This window comes from Miscanthus floridulus, chromosome 18 (genome assembly GCF_019320115.1).
Source record: "Miscanthus floridulus cultivar M001 chromosome 18, ASM1932011v1, whole genome shotgun sequence".
Classification (NCBI taxonomy): domain Eukaryota; kingdom Viridiplantae; phylum Streptophyta; class Magnoliopsida; order Poales; family Poaceae; genus Miscanthus; species Miscanthus floridulus.
In genome coordinates this window covers 89,646,028-89,673,776 of record NC_089597.1, presented here as the reverse complement: position 1 = coordinate 89,673,776, position 27,749 = coordinate 89,646,028, and the positions used below count along the sequence as shown (strand labels likewise).

The window sequence follows — 27,749 nt, the reverse complement described above, 5'->3', positions numbered from 1 at the left end:
GTGATTTTTCGGAGGATCCCCTCCCGTCTCGTCCCCCGACCGTAGCTCCCCATCTCATTCGTCTCCCTACTGTCTCTCCCGTCGCCGCCCTTCGCGTCCCGGCCACCGCCCCTCGCTGCTCGCCCGACGTGTTTCCCCGGCGCCGTCCTCACTCGAGCGCGGGGAGCCACGCGAGGTCTGTGGCATTCACGCACACAGCAACGCGGGGAGGCACGCGAATCGGTGGTGACGAGATAGGGCAGAGCTCGCTGGCCTCCGCGGCGCACACTCTCATTGTCCACAGCCGGGCTTCCCACTCGCGATGAGAAGCGGAGAACCGCCTTCCTCCAGATCAGGCGGCACCTCCTCCTCCGGATCTGCCGTGGTGGAGGCGACAGCTGCTTACCTGTCCGCGATAAGGTTTACACCGCGTCAGTCTCGAACTCATCGGCCACGGCCAGGTACGCATCACCCATCCTGCACGTTGTGTGCCCCCAATCCATGAGTCCATCCATCCACCCCTCTTCACCTCGATTCCGATTTAGCAGGTGCCGTGGAGTTGAAGGGGTGACGTTCATCTCTACGGAGCTTCTCTCAGCTGCATTAGCGGTAGAGGATAGATCTAGCGGTGAGGAGCAGGATTACAAGCTGGATCTCGACCTTTGCCAGGTGAGTTCAAGTTTTTGCGTGTGTGCCTTCTGGACGAGCGCTACGAGAGATGAGATGTGTTCCTTCTCAAAGAGGCAGAAGTGTCTCGATTATTTATGTAGGGGCTTAATTCAGCGTTCATATTGAAGTCCAGATTTTCATTTGTTCTGACAAATGTTTTACATATTTCAGATCTCACACTTTTTAACTGGAAATCTCCTCACAGTGGCAAGTGTGTCCGTCTGTTAGCTTGCCCCCATCTACCACTAGATTTGCCTGACGGATGTGAGTTCTCAAGAGTTGAATTTTTCATGTCAGCAATTTTGGGATGACAGATAGGTGGTTCTAGCTGCTCGGGGAAGAGGTGATCCCACAAATATCTGCTTGGTCAGAACTAATAATTTGTAGCTCTATACCATGAAGTCAGATTATTATGTACTAATGACAATGTTTACTTGTACACCATACTATAATTAGGTATAATCTAATATATAGAACAAACATGAAGTAATCCATGTTATATTACAGTTCAGTTGTTAATATAATTGCTATTGTCCCTACAACTGGCCTAGAGATGAGTTTCCTAATATGAATCGAAGCTGTAATGTACTACATGATTGAAATTTCTTTGGCGGTCATGGAATATCCAAATATGAATCGAAGCTGTAGTGTCCTGATGTTTGCTAATAGATTTCTTAGATATCTGGTACTATCAATGCCAATGGCGCAGGCATGCTTGGACTTGGACAGTGCGCTCTGCTTTGGATTAGTGAGAATATGAGATTTCTTTTGCGATCCTAGTCTGTTGTACTGTAACAATCAATTTATTGAATGCTTTTTTCAGTGCCACATGAGTGTCTGTGTGTCAATTAGACAATCGTTGTTCCGTTTGTCTTGATAAACACTTGATTCATAGTACGAATGATACAGGCATGCTTAGACACCACACTGTGCTGTCCATGACGATTTCTTTATCAATCATGGAGTATGCTAATATGGTCCCAACTACTAGTGTCGGCACAGGAGTTTTCCTTCTCTACTTGGTGCTTTACTGTCTGTGTGTTTGGTAACTTGCTCTGCAGCTAACTACCTAAGCTGAAGTCGGTGATGCACTCGCAGAGGCATTTCAGAATGGACTTGTCAAGAAGGAGGATCTGTTCATCACAACCAAGGTAATCTGAATTACAGAATGCTACCTTCTGTATTCTACTGCAGGGTTTTTTTTTGCCCCACTCTATTCCATAATCTTCATGTGATTGAAAGTTTGGAATCTGTTCTCATTGCAGCTGTGGAACTCAGATCATGGCCATGTGCTTGACGCCTGCAAGGATAGCTTGAAGAAGCTGCAACTAGATTATCTCGATCTCTATCTTATTCACTTCCCAGTAGCTACTAGGCATACAGGTAAGTTCCTTGCCCTTTGCACAATATTTAGAAAGATTCAATGGGTACCTCACAGAAATGTGTATTTCTGTAGGAGTTGGCACAACTTCTAGTGCTCTTGGTGATAATGGCGTGCTAGACATTGATTCCACTATTTCATTGGAAACAACATGGCATGCAATGGAAGAACTTGTTTCCATGGGACTGGTGAGCAGCATTGGAATCAGGTAAACCGAACCAACAATTTTCTCTGTTGAAATGTTGAGTTTAGAGAGTCTGGACACTGGAATCCCTTTCATCTTTGAATTGTTGGAATATCGGGACATCTGTTCCCCTAGTTGCTTTGTTATGAATTCAGACCATATCTGGGTAAGATCAGCTTGTCGAATACCTTCTGGTTTGTCGCATCTTTTTTCGTCCATGTTTCTCTTGGTTTCCATTCTATTTCTTGCACAACCATTCAGCCTCGGTTTATTGCTAGTATCAACAAAATTCTTAACCATCATTTGATTGTTCGATCAACAATATATGCACTGTCCAAACCATTTTCTTTCTTTCCTGATGTTTATACATGATGGAATATCTAAGCAAAGATATATCATAATAATAAGTACTCAAACAGGTCCACATTTTTCACACTGAAAGTGAAGTATTATCCAGGCTGTGTATGTGGCACCCCTAGCCAAAACTGAATAACTGAATAAGATTGTCTCTGTGGCTAGCAGAAATGCTAACGCAGGGTGTATTTGGTTCATTGGTTGAAGTTTAATGGGTTATGCCAATCCAGCGAAGTACCTCCCTCCCTCACTGCCTCTCTGTGTACTGTAGTTTAATGCAAAAACTACCCCAGTGTGGCAGCTCAGCCTGGACAAACTCACATTTTCATAGGGTACATAACGTAAGACCACCATAGACGATGATAGATATTGGTATGTTGATGTAATAAAGTATTCAAACTTGCAGCATTTTCGCACTGAAAGTGCAATATTTATCTTATGACACTGAAGAACTCAATAGTGTATGTACAACCACAAGGTTCCTTCTCTCTGTTAGCTTTGCTGTTAACAATGCTATAGCTCGTGCTATGTACATGGCACTCCTAACCAAAACTGAACAGCTCTGCAGCTAACAGAAATGCTAACAGATGAAGGAAACTCACACACTCACAGCTGCGCACCAGTCATCAAGGTGGTTGTCATTTCAAATCTCCATTACAACCAGCTCTAGACTATCAACCATCATCCTTGTTTAACAAACAGGAGTACATTTTGTTTGGATATTTGCAATATCATTAGTTCTGGTGCTAATGTGATCAGCTAACTTAGCATTGTAGCAGCAATACAATTTGCAGAGCTTGGCTGAGAAGTACGGCAAGACGCTGGCGCAGCTTGTCCTCCGGTGGGGTCTGCAGCGTAACACGGTGGTGATCCCCATGACCTCCAAGGCGTTGTAATACATTAGCACACCACTTAACCTTCACTCATTGGGATTTGTTTGGTTTCAAGCAGGAGCAATTGCCAAGTGAGGACAGGAGCTTGCATATGTATGTAACTGTGATGTGAACATGTTAGGCTTTTTATCTCTCTTAAAGGGAGCAATGCAATCGGGTTAGAAATGCAACTATGTATGTCTGCAAGATTAAAATGTTTGGAGTATATAGTGTTAACGTGTGCTCTTATTGGTTCATTCTCGAATGGATTGTGTTGATTTTATATTGCTAGCAGTTCCATATGGATAGATTGATTTTGGAGGCATTTCTAATAATGTCTCCATTACCATCACTGAAGCTTAGTTATCAATACATGTCTTATCATCTCAAGCTATGTTTTGCATATTGCGCTGTTTTTCCCAAAGGCTGGTATGTAGAGAAGAGTAGCTTGATTCAGCAGTGGATTTCTCTTGGATTTGTTCAGCTCCATGGCTAATCGTTCACTGCACAACAAGCTGGAGAAAGATACTTTGAGGATCTTCGTGAGATGTCTTTTCTTCAGGATGTAGCTGGAATGTCCCCAACTGTAAGACTTTCATTTTTCTTTACTTTATTGGAGATCAAAGTTCTATTTACATAACCTCATCTAGTTCCATTACCCCTTACCCCCCCCCTGCCAAAAAATGGCAATCCACGTCGATTCATCTGTACATGATCTAGTCACCCTCTGTTAGAGGTATTTTACCTCCATGATTCTATTATTGTATTCCATGTACTCAAATCTTATAGAAGTCACATAGGATTCTAATATGTTATTTTAGATATAAGGACATTTTGGGTTAGATATGTGCGTAGTAGTGGTGTGGGCAATTTCTCAAAATGCATATGGGTACTTTGATTTTCCACGCCGAGGTACTTTGATTTTGTTCTCTTATTAAATTAGTACTGAATTTTAGGCCGTGAGAATTAATGTGGAGGGTTCTTTTGTTGAAGAAATACTAAGATAATATATTTTGAATCAATGTTATTAAATCGGCTAATTGTTGCTAATCGCCTTGGTACGGATAAGGATGATCAAGACGATTAGTCGACGATCAGGACGATTAATTGACCTCTTATCGGTCTAATCATCCATATAATCGTCCTGTATATAGCAAGACATATATCATATATGTATGGTATATATACCATATACTATATAGTTATATAGTAGAAATCGAGCATCAAGACTATGTTTCTGGTTAGTTGGTGGAGAGTGAGGAGGAGGGGAAGAGATGCAGTTGCACACACAACAAGTGCAGCCGACGGCTGGAGGCTGGGGGTGAGGACTGAGGAGGTGAGGGAAAGAGTGGGGGAGAGGTATAAAAGAGAAACCCTAACGGGCCTAGCCCAAACAGAGCTAGCCCAGTCTGAAGTACACCTTATCGGACGATTTATCGCGATTAATCGACGCTAAATCGGACGATCAGGTTTCTGATCGCTCTGATCGAATCGGAGTGCCTAACCGAGTACTATACTAGGTACCGATAAGGACGATTAATCGGACGATCTGATAACATTGTTCTGAGTACATTAGTACAGAGCATGTTAAATTCTACTAAACAAATGGGTTATGCTTTAATAACGAGGGATACATGTGTCTTGTCCTATCCGTCTTAAACTGTCCTAACAATCTCAGAATCCCTTTGTATAGTTGTATTTGTGAGGAAGTATTTAGTGAGAATTTTCTCTTAAAGTTCATGCTCAATTTATGTTTACTTTTGTTTTTTTTTTATAATATACATGATGGTTAATATATGTCTGAACTGCAGAAGGTAGTTGACTAACATGGGTACATTTCACTTTTCAGCCGTTTGCAAGATATAGCAAACCTCGAGGTGTATTATTCCAGATGCATGATTTGGTTCGTGAGCTTGCAAGATTAGTTGCGGGTGACGAAGTTATTGCCTTTGACACTAGGCAGCAAAATCCTCCTACAAATATAGACAACTGTCGATACATGTTGCTCTCAAACTTATGTGACTCATCCCCATCTTATTGGTCTATTCCTAGCACAGCAAGAGCTCTTCATTTTAAGGAGTGCAGCATTGTTCAGACTACTTTAAAGTCTCTGATGGGAGCTGAATTCTTACGTGTGCTTGATTTGAGTGCATGTACTATTTCCGAGCTACCTGCTTCTTTCGGCAATTTGAGACTCTTGAAGTTCTTAAATATATCTGGAATGCAAACTGGTCTGCTGCCTAAGTCCTTGAGCTCATTGCATGGTTTTACAAGCATTGAACCTTTCTGAAAATACCTGCCTTGTTGAACTTCCCAGTTACATTTCTGAATTTGTCAACCTACAATATTTGGACCTACATGGCTGCTCAAATCTTAAAGAGCTTCCACATGGACACTCATAAACTTGAAGAGCTACTACACCTGAACGTATCAAGATGTGGTAGCCTACAATCACTGCCTGAAGAGTTTGGGAAGCTCCGGAAACTTGCATTCCTCGACCTTTCATATTGTTCTCAGCTTCAAACGCTGCCTTCAAACTTTGGTGGCCTTCAGAATCTTTCGTTTCTCAATCTATTGCACTGTTACAAACTTTGTGAGCTGCCTGATTCTTTCATTTACCTTGCAAATATGATACATCTAAATATGTCCTTCTGCCACAAGTTGAAACTACTGCCTAGTGGGTTATTTAAGTACATGAAGAAGCTTCTGGTTTTGAATTTGTCTGGTTGTACCTCTCTTGAAGTTCTTCCTGAATTGTGCTGGAATGATGCTGGCTGCCTGATGTTGGAGATTTTGGACTTATCAGATTGTACTAATCTGGCTGCCCTTCCGAATTCCTGTACCACAGCAATATCAGGCTGCCTGATGTCTTTGTGAGCTCCGGTGTTTAAATCTATCAGGTTGTTCTCGAATTCAGAACTTCCTAAATTTGATACCGCACTGGAAATTTGGTAAGTTAGTACCTAAATCTCCCCGGGGTCGGTGCAAAAGCTTATTCTGAAGATCCAGGAACCTCTGCAGGAAATTTAGAGAGTTCAGAAGACCCTAATAGAGAGCTAGAGCTATGTATGCTGCACGAGCATATCATCACCCAACATTTGGTTTCATCTTAAGGTACCTGTCAGTTGGAGGGTTCACACTCTTCTCAGGAGCAAGGCATTGCAAGCTTAGGTAGACCTTCTAACCTTGCCCAACTTTTGATGTACGGACACAAGCCCGGTGACAACCACAGCAATATTATGCTTCTCCAGCACATCCTGGATCTCACACAACATCAGCTAAACATCAAATGCCTTGAGAATGTGGTTTCACCAGAGGAAGCAAAGCAAGTGGAACTGGGCAGGAAGCAACAACTTCATTTCTTGAGTCTTGAATGGTCCTATACAGGATCTTCTATTGAGGGTGAGCATCGAGCTCAGGCCAAGGCAGTGCTGGAACATTTGAGGCCCCATCAAAATTTAAGGCGCCTCTCTATAAAAGGCTACAATGGTGACGGATTTCCCAAATGGATTAATGAGATAAGTGATACACTTCCTGTATCTGGTGAAAATTGTATTCTCCGAACTCAATGGATGTGATCATATTCCTACACTGGGACATTTACCAAATCTACAGGAACTGGAAATTAATAATATGCCCCTGCTTCATCATGTGGAAATTGTATCATGCAAGAAGCTAAGAAAATTGACATTGGTTAGACTGCGAGTCAACGCCACTATACATATATTTTATGATGACAACACACAAGCACAAGTCAATGAGGTGGGATTAATTCATAACCGTGATGAGGAAGAGATAGAAACAGGAAAGGAGATTGACAAATTACCCCCTTCTCTTCCTGTAGGTAAACCAGTGAAAAGAAAGGGTAAGGGTTTTCTGAAACTGAAAGCTCTATGGCATGGCATGTCGAGAGAAATAAAGAGAACGCAGGACATTGGTTCTGGAAATGGCTCATCGGCAGTTACAAGCAGGCCGGCACTACCCCCAGGCCCATCTAATGAAGAAAGAAGAGAACAACCAGCAGTCCCTGTGCCTTGATTATTTGAAAATAGAAAGCTGCAAGCAACTAAAACTCTTTCCATATGTCCCACTATGTAAAGAGTACTTCATCAAGGGTAGCAGCCCCAGCCTTGGTCTAGATGTGCATGGTATGTTGCATTGGACTCCCACATTCAAATCAAAAATTTGTATTAATGGGTGTTCGCTAGATGACGTTGAGCAATGGATGGAAGTTACAGAGAACAACATGGATGAACTAATTATCATTGGCATGCTGGATTATGGATTATTTGACGAGGAAATGGAGTTCTCTCGGGGAAGGTACGGACGGAGGTTCCATTTCAACGAGGAAATGGAGGAACATGGGTCTCTTTCCAGAAGGTATGGGTATGGACAGGAGTTCCGTTCCAGGACGTGCAAAAAGGAGTCTGGTTCTGGAACCCTTCGGAAACTCAAGATAACAGACTGCAAAAGTAGTCTTATTCGTCGGCTGTTGCTTCTGTTCACATCTCTACAGGAGCTAGAATTGGATGGCTTCAACACCATTGATAATGACTTGGAGTCAACTCTGTGCAAAATGACCAAATTGGAAAAACTGACTATACCGTCTCTTGAACTTCCACCAGAAGAAGAAACAAACAACATTATTCAAACACTTTCCATTCATCATATTCCATATGTCAATACAAGAGAGGTAAGTCGCCTATATTTCTTTTTCCTTAGAAAATCCTTTTTTTTCTATTCGTTTTTGTTTCATTGTATTAGAGAGATGGAGTGGTCCTCAATAGGATCCACACTCATACGAGGACCAAATATGAGTAAGGCAATTATACAAACTCAGAACTCTTGCACATAGCGAACACACACGACTCAACCTACCCAACTGCCCTAGATTGCAAAAGTAAGACCTAGCCCATGCAGTTTCTTTGCACTAACCATGCACCATAAGCTGTGCTACGGTCCTTCAGCTCACACAAAATCGTGTTAACCCAAGGAGAAGCCTCCTCAAACACACAAGCATTTCTATATTTCCAAATAATCCAGGCGTCGAGCATAATTAGAGTGTTCACTCCTTTTTTGTGCTCCTTTTTAACTCTTCTTATCGTGTTATGCCACCAATCTACAAAGCTCATTTCGTTTTGTCGGGGTACTAAATCTGTTAGGTCCAACTCTTGAGCAATCTGAACCATATATACCTATCTTGCCACAACACATGTTAAAAGGTGTTGTATGGTCTCATCTATTTTGGATGAGAGAGGGCCCCTCTTAGCAAAGCCTATCTTCTGTCCAACACCAGTTTCGTATTGCCAACCACAGAAACATTTTGCATTTGGCCGGGGCCCACTGACTTCCATAGGCGACGCCAAGGCTCAAAGAAATTGTCTAATAGCAGCCCAAGACAAGATCTGATCCATTTCTGCATCATAACATCTTAACCTAATTTTGTGTTTCAACTTAACAAGAGCAGATAGAATTATGTAGCATCATTGCTTACACACAAGCAATTTCTAAACAAAGCAGAGAACAGCCTGACCAATTTGTGTGTTTAAGTATCCTAGTTTGTTACAGATTGTTTTCCTATCCAATTTCGTATCCTTCTCAGATTAATTTTTTGTTTCTATATTGAGAATTTTCCCTAACCAAATACTTAAAATTTGAGGGTAATTTGTACACCATTTGGCAGTGCCCCACCTCTAAGAAAACTAAGTGGATCGTATTACCTATCATTACTTCATTAGTAACAGACCAGTTTCGGGCCTGACCCAAATTAAGGCCACATTTGATGAGTCCTAACATGAACCATACTTGCAATGTATTTTAGAAGGTTTAGGTTAATTTTAACAGTATGAAAATATTTTAAAATCAAAAGGCCCAAACAAGTTTTCGAAATAAGGGATTTGCTATTTTCCAGGTGCCTGAAAAATAACATCCATTCAGGCAATGGCTGTGAGCCATCAGATGAAGATCTAACGGGTCTAAATTCACACAAAGAAAACTAACAATAAACAATTCTTTCTATAGTAAGACAATTACAAAATTATGATCTAAATCGACATAAAGACAATTAACAATAAAAGATTCTCTCTATAGTAAGACAATTACAAAATTATGACCTGAATTGACACAAATGATGTACGAATCTTGAAGCAAGATCAAAGGATGACGTCGTCACCTAAACCAAAAGCAGATTTCAGGTGCATGCCTTTTAGGAAAAGTGTCGAAATAAATGTATGGATGTGAGTATGTGATTGCCAAAAGCTACTCCTCTCCATGTAGGCCATGGTGGCAAGAGTATGTTTAGCTCTGCTCGACTGCCCTACTTGCGGCTGCAACTGCAGTTGTCGCAAGCTAGTTCATTGACAGAGCATCATCTTCTTTTTTCCCCCTTGACTTCCCCTAGACGACCGAGGCATTGACCCCACCTTATGGAATGACAGCCCTCCTTGTCCTTAGACCCTCCACAGTGTGTGTCTCCAATGATGCCTAAAGCCGAGAGATAGTGTTTTAGGCATCACTTTCACCACTACAACACGTGATGCTAAATTCAAGTGGTGTTGAAAAAAAAATGGGAACAATGTAAGTCTAGGCTTGGGTTCTAACTCACGCAGTACATAGCAAGCAGAGGAGTTGGAACATTTTTTTTTAGATAATGGAAAAAGAGGAGTTGGAACATGCGTGCCTGAAGAAACATGGAGAGAGAAAACAAACACATGGTGAGTCTAGGAGTGATGCCTCATGCTGTGGCAATGGGAAGAGCGACTCCTTTTTTAATGTAGGGGCTCATTTTTAGTTTTCTGGCAGCACAACGTTGTGGAGTACATTAGCTCCCTGCATATCCAATGGCACTATTGCCGCCTGTTGTACCATCACCTGCCTGTTCCTAGCAGTTCACTGCAACATGTGATTCAGGATTACTCAATCGGACAACATCCATTTAAGACCATTTAAGATTCGATGGTATGCAAAAGGGCTCTCGATAAAGTTCAATTCGTTTTAATCTCAAACAGTTAAAGCAGGTATACATGTCAAAAAAATATTTTATTATCTATGTGCAAGTTCAATCTTGAATTTAAACTAGCAATCATACACGTGCGTTGCAATGGGTATCATTTTTTTCATTCATTCTTCATGCATGTTTCTTACTGGTTTTATTCACCCAACTAAACTCCAAACACAAAACATTTTGTTCTAGAACCAGAGGGTGGTGAATAGTCGTTTCTAAAACTAATCGCTAGGCTAGCCAAAACAAATATGGAATTAACTAATCGTCTAGCCATGACTTCACTCCTCTATCGTCTAATATTTCAAGCACCTTATAAAAAATCCTACACAAGGTATAACTAAGGTGCCGAACTAGTGAGAGCTCACTTACACAAGTCTAGTTTTGTAAGGTCACACAAACCTAAGCAACTAAACTCAAGCAAGCACATGGGAGCTCCTACACATACTAGTGAGCAAAGATAAACACTAAAACTAGCTACACTAGTAAGCACTACACTAGCACTACTACTAGAGCTACACAAGCACTAGAGAGCAACAACACTAGCACAAGATATTGCAAGTAAATAGCTAGTGTTTAAAGGATGCAAACTGAGCGGGATACAAATGTTGACATAATGATTTTTATCTCGATGTTTGGTGTCCCCTGTTGAGGCAAGCCCAAGGTTGGTGCGGGCCCTCTTGCTAGGTATTAAACACTAAAGCTTGCAATTCGCCCTCAAGGTGAGCTCCCAATGTGAGCACTAGCACTTGACCCGCCCGGACCACTTGGCGCTTTTCACACCTCGCTTCTACTAGAGTTGCTCTTCGTGATCTCTCGAGGGGACGAGCACAAGAGCCCTTACAATTGCTCTCTTTCGGAGCACCGCTCACCTTCTTGCATGCTTCAACGGAGTCTCTTGCCACAGAGCCGTCTAGGAGGTGGCAGTCTCCAAGAGTAACAAGCCCTCAAGCTTGCTAACTAGCCCATAGTGCCACTAGGTGTTATCTCTCTCAAGTAAATGCACTAGATCACTCCAATCTCACCACGAATCGCAATCTCAACTATGAATATGTGAGTAGAGGTCTAACTTTGGCTCCTTTAGATGTGGGTGTGACCCCTTGGCTCTAGCAAGCACAAAATGAGCTGGCCACCCCTCTATTTATAAGCCCACAAGCCAAACTAGCGGTTGCAGCCTTGTTGCAGTTTTTTTGGGAGCACCGGAAATTACGTTGAACCACCGGAGAAGACCACTAGAGAAAAAGGGTCTGACACCTGTCAGTCATCCAATGGTCATGTTTAAATGGTCACTTGACCATTGGAGCTCCTTTTATCCGGAGCCCACTGAACTAATCCAGTGAGGCCTACGTGCTCTCTGTTAAACTGGCCATCATGATCGCTTTCTCTGATGGAGACAACTAGGCAACCACCGGACTTGTCAGTGGCCCCATAAGCAATTTGCTAGGCAAGCCGAGGGGTTCAGCCCCTCACTAGAAAACTCTGAAGCCTGGCACCAGAGAATGCGCCCTAATCATTTGAATTCTCCACCACGTATCAACCTAGGGACCACATTCTCCGATGCGGTGCAAGCCAGCACCATAGGAAATCCAGTGCCTCCCCAACATAGTAAATAACACAGGGTAGGATACTAACTACTTTCTTCGGTGGTCTCTGCAGACCAGCATCAGACTATTCTACTGCCTACAAAGACACTCCTCCGAGCTCTGTTTGAAACCCTTTTTCAAATATGCTAACTCCATAAATGTTGATCAAAGTGACAACAACTCCTTTAGCACTAAGTTAGCATTTTCTAAAGCATTTTCAAAGGTTTTGATCTTGTTCCTTTCCTCGTCACTCGATTTAAATGCACCATGTGTTAGATCTCACCTAGTAGCACAAGATAACCGATTAGCTAACAAGAATGCCCATCTTGATAGTATGGCTATCTATCCTAAACCTGATGAAGCACTTCTCTACTCAGCCTTAGACCGGTGAAATGAAATGCCCTACAAATACACCTTTGCTTATACATTCCGTTCCATTCCATCTCCATGTCGGCTGATACCACACAAGCATCCAACCTTCATCTTCATTAAATGATGAACATTGGTCATCCATGAGTGTAGGCAACCAGCTACCTGTAGGGTCGAGATGGCAGACTAGAGGGGGGTAAATAGTCCTTTCTAAAAATTAAATCACCGGCTAACCGAGATATATGTGGAATTAAAACTATCGGTCTAGCCAAGACTACACCTCTCTATCTAAGTTTTCAAGCACCTTAAAAGATCCTAATTAGGCAACAAAGGTGTCGGGCTAGCTAGAGCTTACCTAAACAATTCTAGGAGCAAGGTTACATAAACCTATGCCACTAGTACTCAAACAACGGGGGAGCTCCTACACAAACTAGTATGCAAAAGCACAAAGCCTAAGCTCACTAGCAATCCTCAATAACAAGGCTACTCAAGCCAAATTAGAGAGCTCAAAATACTTAGCTACACAAACTAAGCAAAGTAACTAACGAGGCTACTCAAGCCAAATTAGTTACGCAAGGGAGCTATTACTATGCTACACAAGCAAGAAGGTAGCTAGCAAGCTACACAAGCTAACTAATTACAAGTGCAACTACACAAGCACAAGATATAAGAAAGTAAATACAAGCTTGTGTATGGGAATCGCAAACCAATGGGAAGATGATGGCACGGTGAACTTTATCCCGAGGTTTACTTGTTTGCCAACAAGTTAGTCCCTATTGTGTCGACCGTTCACTTGGTTGTTCGGCGAGCTAATAGGCATTTCATAAGCCTAGCCCACACGTTGGGCGCTGCAAGAACCTACCCAAAAGTGAAGATAACTCAGTGACACGCTCTACTACAGTTGCTCTTCGCGGCTTCTGCGGGGCGAGCATAATACCCCTCACAAATCCTTCTCTGGAACACCGCACAATCTTCTTACATGCTTCACAATGGAGAACTCACCACCAAGCCATCTAGGAGGTGGCAACCTCTAAGAGTAACAAGCACCACCGGCTTACAACTCAAACACCTAGTGCCACTCGATGCAATCTCACAATGCAACGCACTAGAATCACTCACTTGCAATCAAATCAAGCTCTTGCAAGCACAAGTGAGTTAGAGGGCTCCCAAGTATACCTACACAAGCCACCAAGGCGTGAGGGTGCTCAGCAACTAGCCCAAGGCTAACCAATGCTTGATTAAATAGCCCAAGGGCTCAAAAGAGTCGTTGCACCGAAACCTACTCAGGGGGTCTGTACTAGACTTTCCTCGGAGGGTTCGGACCCTGCACTGTTCATGGGTCCAGTCCACCGGATCACTTCACGCGTCACCTAGAATCAAAGGCGAGCGTTGGAAGCCAATGGCTACCTTGTTCACATGAACCACCTATGGACCGGACGCGCCGGAAGATCGACCGAACGTGCCTCCACCTGAGTTCGGTCAGTCTAGAGAGCACCCGAGAGAGCTAAAACGCTCCGGACCCGGTTTGATTCCGCCGACCGAACCCAGCAATCGAGCCTGGTCCGTCTGCACCCTCTCGCCACCACACCTCGTGCCACCACGTGGCTCAACCGGACACGTGCACAGGGGTAGCATCACGTCCGGTCCGGACCTGCACTAGGGTTCGGTCCAAGCCTCAACACCGCATCTCTCTGCTATCATCGATCGGACTCAGCGAAGAAGGTCCGAACGCCCAAAACGCTAGGGTCCGGTCAAGACTGCCATGCTGCCCTTCACCTAGGGTTTGCCACGAGACCCGCCTAGGTAGAGTCCAGTCCAAACCACTCTAGGGTTCGGTCGCCCTAAACTTCTTTTCTTCTCCAAGTTGAATCTTTTGGACTCCAACTTCTTCTCCTTTGCAAATGTGTTGACACCACCAAGTGTACACCGTCATGTGCAAGTGTGTTAGCATTTTTACAATCATTTTTCAAAGGATTATCACTCAATTCACCATGCCACTCGATTCTAGCAACAATGCAAAGTTAGATTACTCGAGTGGCACTAGATGATCGATATGCAAACAAGTTTGCCCCTCTTGATAGTACGGCTATCTATCCTAAACCCGGTCATAAACTTCTCTACACACCTATGACAGATGAAATGAAATGTCCTATAGGCTATACTTTTGCCTTGCGTATTCCATTCCATCTCCTTCAACGTTGATGCGACACATGCACCATCCTTGATCAACAATGATATGATCCACTTCATATTATCATGTGACCTTGTTGGTTCATCAATCTTGACCTCACTTGCTCTTCGTCGTTGCCTTTGTCCATCGGCGCCAAGTCTTGCTCAAGCTTCACTGTCATGTGGTCCATCGCTTCAAAACCTCCAACTTGTCCTTCACGCTTGCAACCGGTCTATCAAGCCAAGCCTCATCTTGATCTTCTCCACCTTAGTCACATGACTCAATGTCATGTCTCATATGCAATGAGCTCCTTCATCACATGTGTGACCTAATCACACATGGCATGTGTTGCTCACACAAGTGTTGTTTGTGGGCTAATCACCTGTGTATCTCACATAAACACTAATTAGTCCACCTAGGTTATCACTCAATTACCAAAACCAAACTAGGGACCTTTCACTACCTTGACCATTGCCCATAGCATGAAGCTCCTCCATCATTCCTCCATCAAGCCACTTGATATCAACACAAATCAAAATTTGGCATTATCTCCATGAATGATATGAAGCACTTCGTAGCTTCACATGGCCATATTGGTCCATCAATCGTAGCCCTGCTTAATCTTCACCATTGCCTTAGTCCATCGACTTTCAATCCCTCTACTAGCACTTCAGCACCTCGACGGTTTATCGTACCCGAGCCTCTAGCTTGCCCTTCACTCCTGCAACCTATCCTTTGTAGCCAAGCCTCGCCTTGATCTACTCCACCTAGCCATATGAGACTATGTCATGTCTCATTCAATAAGCTCCTTCATCTTCACTAGTTGAGCACTTGCATCTTGCACAAGCCATCACTTCTCTTAGCTTTCATTCTTTGCTCAACTAGTGTTGTGTGGACTAAGTACCTATTCATCTCACATGAAACACACTAGTCCACCTAAGGTTGTCACTCAATTACCAAAACTAAACCAAGACTTTCATCTACAATATCACAATACTAAGGCAAAGTGATCAGTAAAATAGGTGACCCTAATAGCAAGTACTTTGCTTAGCCTGCACACCACAATCCTATGGGGGTGAGCACAATACCCATCACAATCAACTCGATTGGAGCCACCAAACAGTGAACACAAGGTGCTCGATGATCCTCCACAGCTTCAAGCCGTCTAAGTGGTGGCAACCACCAAGAGTAACAAGACATATGCAGCCTAATGATAAACTAGTGCCACTAGATGCAAACACCCTAAGCAAATACACTATATCTCTTCGAAACTCATTTTTGATCAATCTCTAAGCAAGGGAGTGAGTGGGAAGGTTGCTTGAGCTCTCCAAGTGTGTGTATCAGTTAAACTGGCCAAAAGGGTGTGCAAGCCCAAGCACACCCCATATTTATAGCCTCCTCACAAATATAGTCGTTGGGGCCTGTGGACTTTCTACGTGGTCACCAGAAATCTCCTATGACCAACAGAGAATACTCACGAGAGCTTATATTATGAAGATCCAACGATCAAAAATTGATCTTAGCAAATCACCCATGGCACTTTCTGCGGTGCTCCTGGTGGTGCAACCACTGGAGATTTCTGGTGGCCACCCCGAGCTAGGCCTTCGTAGAAACTAGCCTTTGGAATCCAATAGTACGATGCATTCTCTTGTGCAGCAATAGTGCCCATCACTGGAAATCTTGTGATGATAGAACCTTTTTGTTCATCAACACCTAGAGGTCTAGGAGGTCACTGGGTAAGTCTGGTGGCCCCCACCAGGGTTTTTGGTGCTGTGTTTCAAACTTTCTCACACTGCACAGTCTTCTGCCACATGTACCTATCTCAAGCGCTTTCTTCGATGCCACCTAGGCCAAGACACTAGAAAATTCTGGTGTACCCTCGAGAGCAGACTAAAAACTCAGCTTAGAAGCCCTATTCTTTGGTGCTTCCCTAAGAAAGGCACCGGATAAATCCATTGGGTACATAAACCCTGTACCAAGCCTTATTCTCAAATGTTTTCAAAATTTCTAACTCCAAATGTGTTCCAACTTGAACACAACCACTTAAGCACTAAGTTAGCTTTTCAAGAACATTTTTCAAAGCATTTTCACTTGCTTCCTCATCATGTCACTAGGTCCAATGCATATACAAAGTTAGTTCAAACCTAGTGGCACTAGATAACCGTCTTCGCTTTAGAGTTCCCCTCTTAATAGTACAGCCATATATCCTAAGCCTAACCATTTACTCTATTGCATCTCGGTCAGCAAAATGAAAACCCCTAGCATATACCTTTACCTTCGGGCTTGTTTTCATCTCCTCCTTCCCAATTTTGAACCTTGCTCCATATGGCTTGATCTCCATCACAAGCATCTCCTAGCCCTGCACATCACCTTATGTGGACCCTAGCTCAATCATAAATCACTGAAAGCATTAGTCCACTAGTTGTCACTTAATTACCAAAATTAAACTTAGGGCTTTCACCACCAACCCCTGTAACACTATGAACCCAGGAGTGGTTGTAAGGAATGTGGACCTACTTCTCATGCCAAAGTAGCTTCATCGGACTAAATGTCTCCAGCTAATCCATCCCAGTGATCATGTCATAAGTTGTCAATGGAAAGATCTTCAAGTGAGAAGTGAATGGGAATCCCTGAACTGACTACACTACCTTAGGAATATGTGAATCACACTTGACTCTGTTGCCATCGGCCACCTTGACCACCATAGGAGAAGCACGACTCTGAACTCTAGTCAGAGAGACTGCCAAAGCAACACTGACAAAGGAATGAGAACTCCCAGAATCCAACAAGATCAACATCGAATGCCCTTGTAATTCAGCTTGAAACTAAATAGTGCGGGGTGCTGAACCACCTTGAATGACTGACACCGAGATGGTCACAAACAACTGGTAGTCCTGAACCAGAGGCAGATCCCTAGAATATAATGAAGAATCTCCACTTGATCCCCACTTGATCCCATACCTCCTGCGGAACATGCACTTCAATATTCTCGAGGAAGCGATGGTCGTGGGACCACTTCTCAGCACACTAGACACATAGTCCATGAGCACACCGGTAGACACATAAGGTCGTTAGCTTATCGTCAACGCCACAACCTCGACGATCATTAGTCGAAGATGTAGTCAAAGCAGGCTTGTCAAGCCGCGATGACAAAGGCAGAGGCAATGGGCTGCGCAGCACTTGATTCCCACCAAAGGAGAAATCTAGCTCATGGAAGTCCTTCCACTTGGATGGGTGTAATAAGATGAGAGCACAAGCAGAATCTAGCATCGTGGGACGATACATATGCACAGATAATTTGACATCGTCATGCAAGACATCCACAAAAATGCATCGCATAGTAGAGGGGATTTGTATTTTTCCCATAAGCGATCAACTGATCCACCAACCCAGAGAATTTCTCAATGTAATCCGAGACACTCCCCGGCTGATGAATACTAAAAAGTTGGTGAATCAACAACACATTTGGATCCTTACTAAAATGATCCATAGTAATTGATAAAACTCCACTCAACTAAGACAACAATCATGGGACTCCATCGATTGAAGCCAGCGTGTTGCAAAACAGGACAAGTGCATACATGCAAACTTAATCCACATCGATCTCTCGAGGATGTACATGTCAAAGTATTCCTCACACCTACTAATCTAGAGCTTGGGATTATCCTCATCAAAGGATGGAAAATTCAACTTTAGTGTCTTGTTACTCGAGGAACACAAACACTCAAACCCTGGATGAACCCCAAAAGTGCATACCCCCAAACTATCGAGCATAGGATGGGATGCAGAACATGAAAGCAGGGAATCAGGAAGATCATGCATACTCTTGACAGGGAGATGGATAGGGAACCCAAACTCCCGATGATGATGTTCGGCGAGGTGCCCAACAAGTCCGATGGCTAGGTTGCTAGCAGACGAGGTTGTTGTAGCCGCCCCTAGTTTGGCGTGAGTGTCCACTACAGTGGCGGGACTGGAATCGAGAATGTCTTTGACCGATGCATCCAAGCAAGCTTGCACTGATCGAAGACCTTGGTCGTAGCGTACATGGCGCCGAAGCGGTCTGTCAGTGTCTTCTCAGCGGACTCCATCCACTGCATCAGCGATTCAGCAAGTTGATGAAGTCACCAGCGATCGCCTTGAGCTCGTCGATGATCAACTTGACATTGGGACCCATGGCCCCCAACTAGCGGCGGAAGTGGGTGAAGTGATCATGGTGAATGTCGTGTGGCTCTAGACTGGTGACCTCTGATACCAATTTTGTTAGCAACCCTCAACTTGCAGAAGAGGAAAGGAGGGGAGAAGAGGTATAGCTTAGTTTAGTTTGTTCATAGTGCTTGATGATCCATTACACGGCGTGAACGCCCCTTATATCAACACGCAGGTGGCGAGCAGGTGTTAGCTCGGTGGACTCCTCGTGCATGCACTTAACCCAACTTGGGCCAAACATGTTCAGTTCAGCATCTTGGGCCTTGGCTGTTGAGACGTCACAAGCCACTCTTCACCTTCTTCATCCCGCGCTCCTCCATAGCGACTGCCTAATCATAGTCGGTAACATCGGTCTGCACTGAGATTGACTCACAATGGTGAGAATGGGAGTAGAGAGGTCGTGCTAGCCGTTGGTGTGTTGGTGCTTGGCTTGGCGTGGTGTTGTTGTGGGGCTGCAAAAATGCCGCCGCACTCAAGATCTTTTGGTAGCTCATTATGTAAGAACAGTTCAAGCAATTCCATAAACACCATGTGGGCACTGCGCTTTTATCGTAACTTAAAGTGGCCACAGAATAAATTATTCTATGGCCAGCTGCAGTATATACACACAATTGATTAAAACTATACGTTAATAACCACTTGACATCAATTATGCAACGATTACTAAAATTAATGGCTAGACGTGCAACCGTCACGTCCGGGTCAAGCACGATGGAGTGTATGGTTGTACTGTGCTTGTGTTGCTGTGACTGGTCGGATGGGTCGAGTGACACGATCGTGGTATGCTTAGTGTAGCAGTGTTCTTTCAGCATATTTGTGTTAGTTTAGTTTCTAATATTGCACTTGGTACAACGCAGGAGGCTCTTTTTTGTGTAAGACCAAAGTGCGCCACTAGTTGCTCCAGTAACTTCTCTCTTCTATATCAAAACCGTGACTGCGAAGTTAAGCAGCTAATTATTAAGAACCTTGAGCATGTGGGGAGAGCAGAGGAAGTAGGTGATCATCACGGATTGACCCAATATCAGCAACTGCATTAACTGAGTTTGATGTGGTCCCTTGTTACTTCAAAAAAGAAAAAAAAAAGAGTTTGATGTGGTCCAGCAGCAGTTTACCAGGAGATTCAAGCATAGTTAATGACATTGCAGTTCTTGAAAAACTCCAGCCTCATGGGAACCTAAAAAAACTTCGAATTGAAGGCTTCAGGGGTGATACGTTTTGCTCTTGGATGGTGAACATAAGTTCTTTCCTCCCAAACCTTATGATAGTTGATCTGTCTGACGTGATGAACTGTGAGCACCTCCCTTCATTGGGTCAACTAGAAAACATGGAAGTGCTGCACATCTCAGATATGCCTAGGATCAGCAAAGTGGGTAGCGATATCTATGGGGGTGCGAGACCATTTAGGAAATTGAGAGAACTTGAAATCAAGAGAATGAAACTACGGGAAACTGACACTTTGCCGAGTGTCTGCGGCACTCGGCAAAGCCCGAAATACACTCGGCAAAGGCTTTGCCGAGTGCCGCACTCGGCAAAGGGCACTCGGCAAAGAATTAATCGGCAAAGAAGCCTTTGCCGAGTGCTTTTTGTCGGGCATTTTGCTGAGTGCCGGAAAAGCACTCGGCAAAGATTTACACTCGGCAAAATGAAAATGCGAAAAAACGCAAAAATAATAGCAAAAAATTTTCAATTTTTTTTCCGGGGGAGACCGCCAACAGCCAGCGCCCGCCCGTCTTCATCTAAGTTGGTGCATTTTTTGCGCTAAATTCGCGGCTAACGCGGCCGGCGGGATTCGAACTCAAGACCTCTCCCTTGCGTGTCTGCTGCTCTACCACTGCACTACACTGTCACTTGTGTCTAGATTCCGTTATCTATCCTCATATATTATACTAAACCGAGAGTAAATTGCTTGTTTGAGGCCCTAAACGAATTCAAATCAAAAAGTGGTCAACTATAAAGTTTTATAACTTTTCGAGATCTACAATTTTTATTTAGGAAGTTTTTTCATCCGAGGTCGTTTGAAAATTTCAAATTTTAAATTTGAGAGATTCAAACGCAGTTTTGCATGATAAGATGATTTCAAATCAAAAAGTTGTCAACTACATAGTTTCATAACTTTTGGAGATCTACAATTTTCGTTTAGGAAGTTTTTCCATCCGAGGTCTTTTGAAAAATTCAAATTTTAAAATTTTCAAATTCAAACGCCGTTTTTGTATGACAAGATGATTTCAAATCAAAATGTTGCCAACTACAAAATTTCATAACTTCTCAAGATCTACAAAGTTTATTTTGATCATTTGTTCATTTGATATAGTGGTAGTAACATTATTCACAAATCTTATATATCCCTCTTCCACTTTTATGAAACTAATATGAGACATACGAGAGATGTAGATTTTATGAACAACGTTATTGTCGTTTTGTCAAATGAAGAAATGACAAAAATGAACTTTGTAGATCTTGAGAAGTTATGCAACTTTGTAGTTGAAAAGTTTTTCATTTGAATTCATTTTGGACCTCAAAAATTGCTTTGAAAAAATAATTTGCCGAGGGCCAAAAAAAAATGCATACGGCAAAATACCTCTTTGCCGAGTGCCAAAAAAGACACTCGGCAAAGACGCATTTTGCCGAGTGTCAAAAAAATGGCACTCGGCAAAATCCCTCTTTGCCGAGTGCCAAAAAAAGGCACTCGGCAAAGACGTATTTTGCCGAGTGCCAAAAAATGGCACTCGGCAAAATATATCTTTGCCGAGTGCCCGAAAAAAGGCACTCGGCAAAGACGCATTTTGCCGAGTGCCGAAAAATGGCACTCGGCAAAATGCGTCTTTGCCGAGTGAAAAAAAAAACACTCGGCAAAGCCGTCTTTGCCAAGTGCCCGATAAAATACACTCGGCAAAGCTTCCGGCACTCGGCAAAGTGCCGGTTTCTGGTAGTGATTACCACACCTCCAACTGATGATGATCAACATCTTCATAGAAGCCGTGAATATGAAATATTTCCTAATCTCCAAGTGCTTGCTATTGTAGACTGCCACAGGCTGAGGTTTGTTCCAGCTTTCCCAGGAAGTCGGAGATGTAACATCAAAAGAAGCAGCGATGTGCTATCATCTGAGCAATACATCGGAAGTTCAGAATTAACATCATGGAGCATGGAAATAGAGGACTGTGCCTTTTCTCCAGATGATTTCAAATTTCTTAAGAACACTATTAATCTAGAGCAACTCAGTTTTCGTTCCTGCATGAATCTGAGGACCTTGCTACCATGCGGAGCGGCCACTCCCTCAGGACAGTAGAGGTAGTAGATTGTCAGAATTTTTCTGCTCTACCGGAGTGGCTTGGAGAACTCACGTCACTACAGGAGCTGACAGTGCACGCTGCCAATCTGCAGCTCTTGTCCCAATCGAACCCGTACCTGACTTCTTTGGACACGTTAGTTGTCAACAAGAGGAACATCGGAGGCTTCATCAGCACATCTAAGGTAAATTACTCCCGGTGTTTCAATAATATTGGGGTGGGGTGGGGTGGGGTGCACTGGTAGAGAACCGAGCTTTACTCCCGGTGGGGAACCCCCTCTAGTCCCGGTTCCCCACCCGGGAGCAAGCATCCGGGACTAAAGGGGGGGTCCTTTAGTCCCGGGTCAGGAACCGGGACTAAAGGAGGACCTTTAGTCCCGGTGGGTAACACCAACCGGGACTAAAGGTGCCTCCTGACATGCCACGATGGCCGGCACCTTTAGTCCCGGTTGGTAATACGAACCGGGACTAAAGGTTTTTTTCTTTTTTCTTTTCTTTTCATTTTTTTGTTTTCTTTTCAAAATAGGTTTTCGAAGTCGTATTGTACGCTGCTAATTATACATTTATATGCGCATATAGTATGTTTCGGTTCAAGCACAATGAACGTATTAAATCACACAATTCAAGCATAGAAATATATATATATATATATATATATATATATATATATATATATGCATGCATCATATATATATTTACATGCATGCATGCATATGTGTATTTTACATTATATTATTTCATGTGCATATATTACAAAAGATTGCATTATAGTTGTTGTGACATAACAAGTTTCTTCTCATCCTCTAGCTTGGCTTCAATGGCAGTGTTGGGTCGAAGTAGAACTCGCCCTTGGAATCGATGACCTGCTCATTAAAAAATCCGGCTATAGACTCTTGAATTGCTTTGATTTGGTCTTGCCGTATGACCTTTTCCTCCAACCATCGAGTCTACAGGTTTGAATTAAAGGAAAATAAATTAATATATGTACATATATATATATATAAAGACATAGTAACACAATCAATAATAATAATTAAATGAATATATAGTGTATTTTTAACGTACTTTGAGTCTCTCTGTAGGAGTTCTTTGGGAGAGCACCTTGATAAACTTGCAAACATAGTAACCACAGTAGTTGTTCCCCTGTTCCTGCCTCAGACACCACTTTACGAGAAAAAGATTTGTCATCCAATCTGGTGATCCGGTGAAAGCTATATGTTTAATTAATAAAGATGATGCGATTCAGGGGACTTACTTTCAATGGGATTACATTCAGTGGCGCTTTGCATTTTTCCATGTGTTGCTTCTCAATAAAGGTTTTCCAAACACTGCCCAATAAAAAATTTGCCACGTCATCAGATATAGTTAATCATCATGTTTGTGTGTATATATAGTTGCTAGAGATCCCGAAATTACCTCTGGATAATATCTATCATATCTTGGTAGTCTTGTTGTGGTTTTCTCATCGAGTCATAGATTATCAAGTGACTTTTCACCAGATCGATGTCCATCAATATCCAGTGATTGCTGCATGTGTTTATAGGATATAACGCATAACACACTCATTAATTAACTAGAATCAACATATGAGCCATTAAGGCTATGATCGACATGATTAACACTCACTTGAAGTTATAGGGAAAGAGTATATCCTTCTTGTGGCGTTGGTTCACTAAGAAGTTCATGATGTTACTCTCTGACTCAGACTTCCAATTAGTCATTGGAGTAATTGGGTCTTTGAATACTATATGGGGATCAACAAAACCAATTTCATTGCAGCCTTCCTTTCTGAGCTCTGTCATTGTAAATCTGCATATATATAGTACTTGTTAGGATAATTTATATGCATATGCACACATATGATGAGTTTAATAATAGATCGAAAGAATTATTACTTACAGGCAATAGCAGCTAATGATAACTTTGTCCAGAGAGGTAAGGTGGCATAGTTGATGAAATTCTGCAAAGTCAACATACATAACATCATCGCCACGGAACCAATGTTCGTCTCTAATTCTGACACCAACGCAGAAGTCTCCACTGGTAGACGCCTGCATGTACCACTTGTTTAGCAGGTACATTTGCGTCCCCAGATCAGATAAGGCTTGAGGGTTGTATAGACTCTGGCCTAGTACAAATTTTTTCTTCCAAATATCAACCTCCGCCGCACTCTTAATTTTTCCATCACCAAACATCTGGTAAAGGTCGAGACCAGTCTCATCAAGAAATTCACCAAGGTGATCCAAATCGACATCCGGAGGTATGTTTGCCTGATGCATTAATCCTAAATTCGAACCATATTCATTACCAACAACTAGCGGGGGGATTGATTGGTGCGCTTGTTGTCCGAGTTGGGCAACTCCTTTCCCTGCCCGCTTCTTTTTCTGTGCCGCCTCAATTGACTTGGTGAGAGTGCGGTCATAGTCTGATAACGTTGATTTGGACGGCTTACGAGATTCCCGCTGTTGATGCTGGTAAGAAGTCACCTTTTTTCTTAAAATATCCGGAGCTACGAAGAAGTACGGTTTCTCTGGGTTTCTCCTTGCTTCTTGATTCATTTTAAGTTTGTCATAGAATTTAGACATGTCTTTTTTATATGCATCAGTTCCTTCTTCCTTCTCTTCAGATATTATTTTGGGAATAGCCCTTGGTTTCACGGTGGCTTTCTTTGCAGGCGGGGACTGATTCTTCGTTTGAGGGGCTGGCCTCTTGCTAGGCTTCTTGGTAGGCGGGGGCGGGGGAGGCGTTGGAGACCTCCTTGGAGGTGTTGGCAGCGGCGTTGGAGACCTCCTTGGAGGTGTTGGCAGCGGCGTTGGAGACCTCCTTGGAGGTGGCGGCTGTGGCGTTGGAGACCTCCTTGGAGAGGGTGTGGATGCAGCCTCGTCTTCCAACACAATGTCATCGTACAGAGCACTATGATGATCTGGCGATTGAACAATTGGATTTAGGTTGGGGGAGGATCTGCTACAAAAAAAGGAATGACATATTATTATGAGCAGATTGTTAATTATTTAAGCCAATACAAATTAATGATGTAGTGTTTTCATCCGCACGTACCTATGGTGAGGTAGTTCAGAAGGAGGTGGAGCCGACATCCCTGGAATGATGATGTAGCGCTTGCGCCATAGAATGAATGTCTTCTCCGCTTCTCCTAGAGTCTTCTCGCCATCACCTCCAGGAATGTCAAGAGGCAAATCACTAAAACCTTTTTCAGCTTTATCTACCGAGATGGTGGCATATCCTTCTTGGATTATATTCCCATGAATCCTTGGTGTCTTGGTTCGGTCGATAGGATTAACAAGACCGATAGCCACCTTGATTGTGGAATTCTCCTTCGGAATGTGTAGCTCACACGTTGTACAAGGTTCAGTGACGTCATCCACAGGGAAGCGCAGTCCTGTGTCCCCTTGATTTGGTATCTCCGTGGAAGCGCAGCTGCTTTTCAACTGAACAGATTGGCTAATGTTGATTCCTGGCTCTGATGCCTGCTTGCTTGCACTCACTGCTATTTGCACTTGCCTTTTGATTTCCTCCTGCATTCTCGCTTCAAGGTTTTTTTTCCCGCTCCTGTGCTTCACGCACCGCTTCCTCCAACCTCTGGAGCCGGTGTGCCTCTTCTTCCTTCTTTCTCTGGCGACTTCTGTAGGAAGGTCTGTCCTGAGGGAATCCATGCTCCCACGAGACACTTCCTTTGCCTCTAGTTCGGCCACCATGTTCAATAGTCCCGATGGCGTATGTCAGCTCATCCTTCTCTCTGTTGGGCCTAAACTCACCACTAGCAGCAGCTCTCTGAGCATAAAACAATCTTTCTGCTGCTTCTTGCAGTCTTGCGCCATAAACGCACTTCCCTGTCTCCTGGTCTAGTGTTCCCCCATGAGCGAAAAACCAATTCTTTGCACGTTCTCCCCACTCGAGTGATTCTGGTCTGATACCCTTGGCAAGAAGGTCTGCTTCCATTTTGTTCCACTTTTTAATGGCAGTCGGGTAGCCACCTGATCCCAAGGTATGGTGGTATGTCTTCTGTTGGGCATTACGTTGGTTCTTTATCACCCGACTCACACCCTCTTCTGAAGTCTTGTACTGTACAAACTCATCCCAATAGGGCCTCTGCTTTGAGATCGGGCCTGGGACAGTAAAATCTGGTGCTATGTTCTTCTTGACATACGTCGTGTATAGGTGTTTCTTCCAAGTCTGAAACTAGGTGGCCATCTTCTTCATTGCCCAATCCCTAACTCGCTCCTTCAATTCATCACCATCTATTATATCATCATAATCATCAGTTTGGAGCGTGAAATGTACCAAGACATCATTCCAAATTAACGCCTTGTCACGATCGGAGACAAAACTGATATGAGGAGCATTGGTCTTCTTCTTCCATTCACGGGTACTAATCGGGAGCCGGTCCCGTACAAGGTAACCACAGTGGTGCACAAATTTCATTTTATTCGGCCCCCCCGGTTCTCCTGTATCCACATTGAACTCCGAGATGATGAAGCGACCCTCCAATGGCTTTTTGGGACCTCGAACATTTTTACTCTTCGTTGTAGTTGTTGATGTCGATCCAGAGGGCTACAAAACATAAACATTATTTTTAATGTCATGAGCACACATAAGACATATGATAATATATATATATAGCTAATAATAAAAAATATATACTTGGCCAATATGTTGTTGCTCATTTTGTTCAAGAGCTAAGTACTGACTCCCGTCATCTACATCCTCTTGCACGTTATTTTTAGCACCATCATCGCCGGCAACTTGAGTGCCAGTGTTGATCAAATTCATCATCAACTCCTCCTCATCCATATTTCTCGGGTCGGCCATCTAGCTTCAAAAAACAAAACCAATATATAGTACGTCAAATCTTTGCTTATTACATGCGTAAAATCTACAAACAATATGCATTATTAAATCTTGCCCCTCGATCACGGACGCAATTCGCCACACTAGGACGAACTACATCGGTACTAGGGCGAATTAGGGCACGAGAAAGGGCGGTGTGACAAGAGTGGCGGTGCTCCACTCCGCCGTATATATGTCTGTACACATGGGTGAACGAGGGCGGCGGTGCTCCGCCGTATACATAGAAACGCATGGACGAAATGCATATGAATACAAATGACGTATATATACGTGTTGGCGCGGTGGCCGGTGTGCTGACGACGATGACGTGAGGCGGGCCGGCGTGCTGACGACGACGACGACGTGAGGCGGGCCGGGGCGGTGTCGGTGCGTGATGTTGTGATCCTATGTACCATGTGATCAACCATGTAGTCATTCATCATATGAGAAAATTCTATGTTAATAATATAAGTATAAGCCATTATGAAATGTAAGTATACGTGTCTTATTGCTCATATAACCATTACTATTTCCGAAATGATAAGAATTTATTTTCTTCTTCTACAGGCGATCTCTGATGCTATGATATAAAGTTTGAAGATAGTCTTCCCGGAAAAAAATATGTAATGCTCATATTACTTTAGCAACATTAATATATTATATCTGTATATTCAAAGTTCACAAATGAAGAAACATGTGATATTTTTGATAAACTAAAAAACGCTTAGTTTATAAACTGGGTATCAAAATTGAGTTCCTATTTGACCATTATATATCCTACAACAAATCCTTCAAAAAAAAAAGACCCTACATGAATATATTTGGATAAAATTTCGTTAACAAACATT

General features: G+C 43.1%; 1 protein-coding gene across 1 annotated transcript; it reads left to right on the top strand.

Moving 5' to 3' along the window:
- Positions 1–301: 301 nt before the first annotated feature.
- Positions 302–6,474, top strand: LOC136524152 (uncharacterized). The gene is made up of 9 exons (XM_066517614.1): positions 302–399; positions 528–648; positions 820–871; positions 1,723–1,799; positions 1,914–2,031; positions 2,105–2,237; positions 3,347–3,433; positions 3,519–4,025; positions 5,289–6,474. Exons 1-8 carry the CDS (start codon positions 302–304, stop codon positions 3,559–3,561), a joined length of 729 nt encoding a protein of 242 aa, XP_066373711.1. The 3' UTR covers positions 3,562–4,025; positions 5,289–6,474.
- The last annotated feature ends 21,275 nt before the right edge of the window (positions 6,475–27,749 follow it).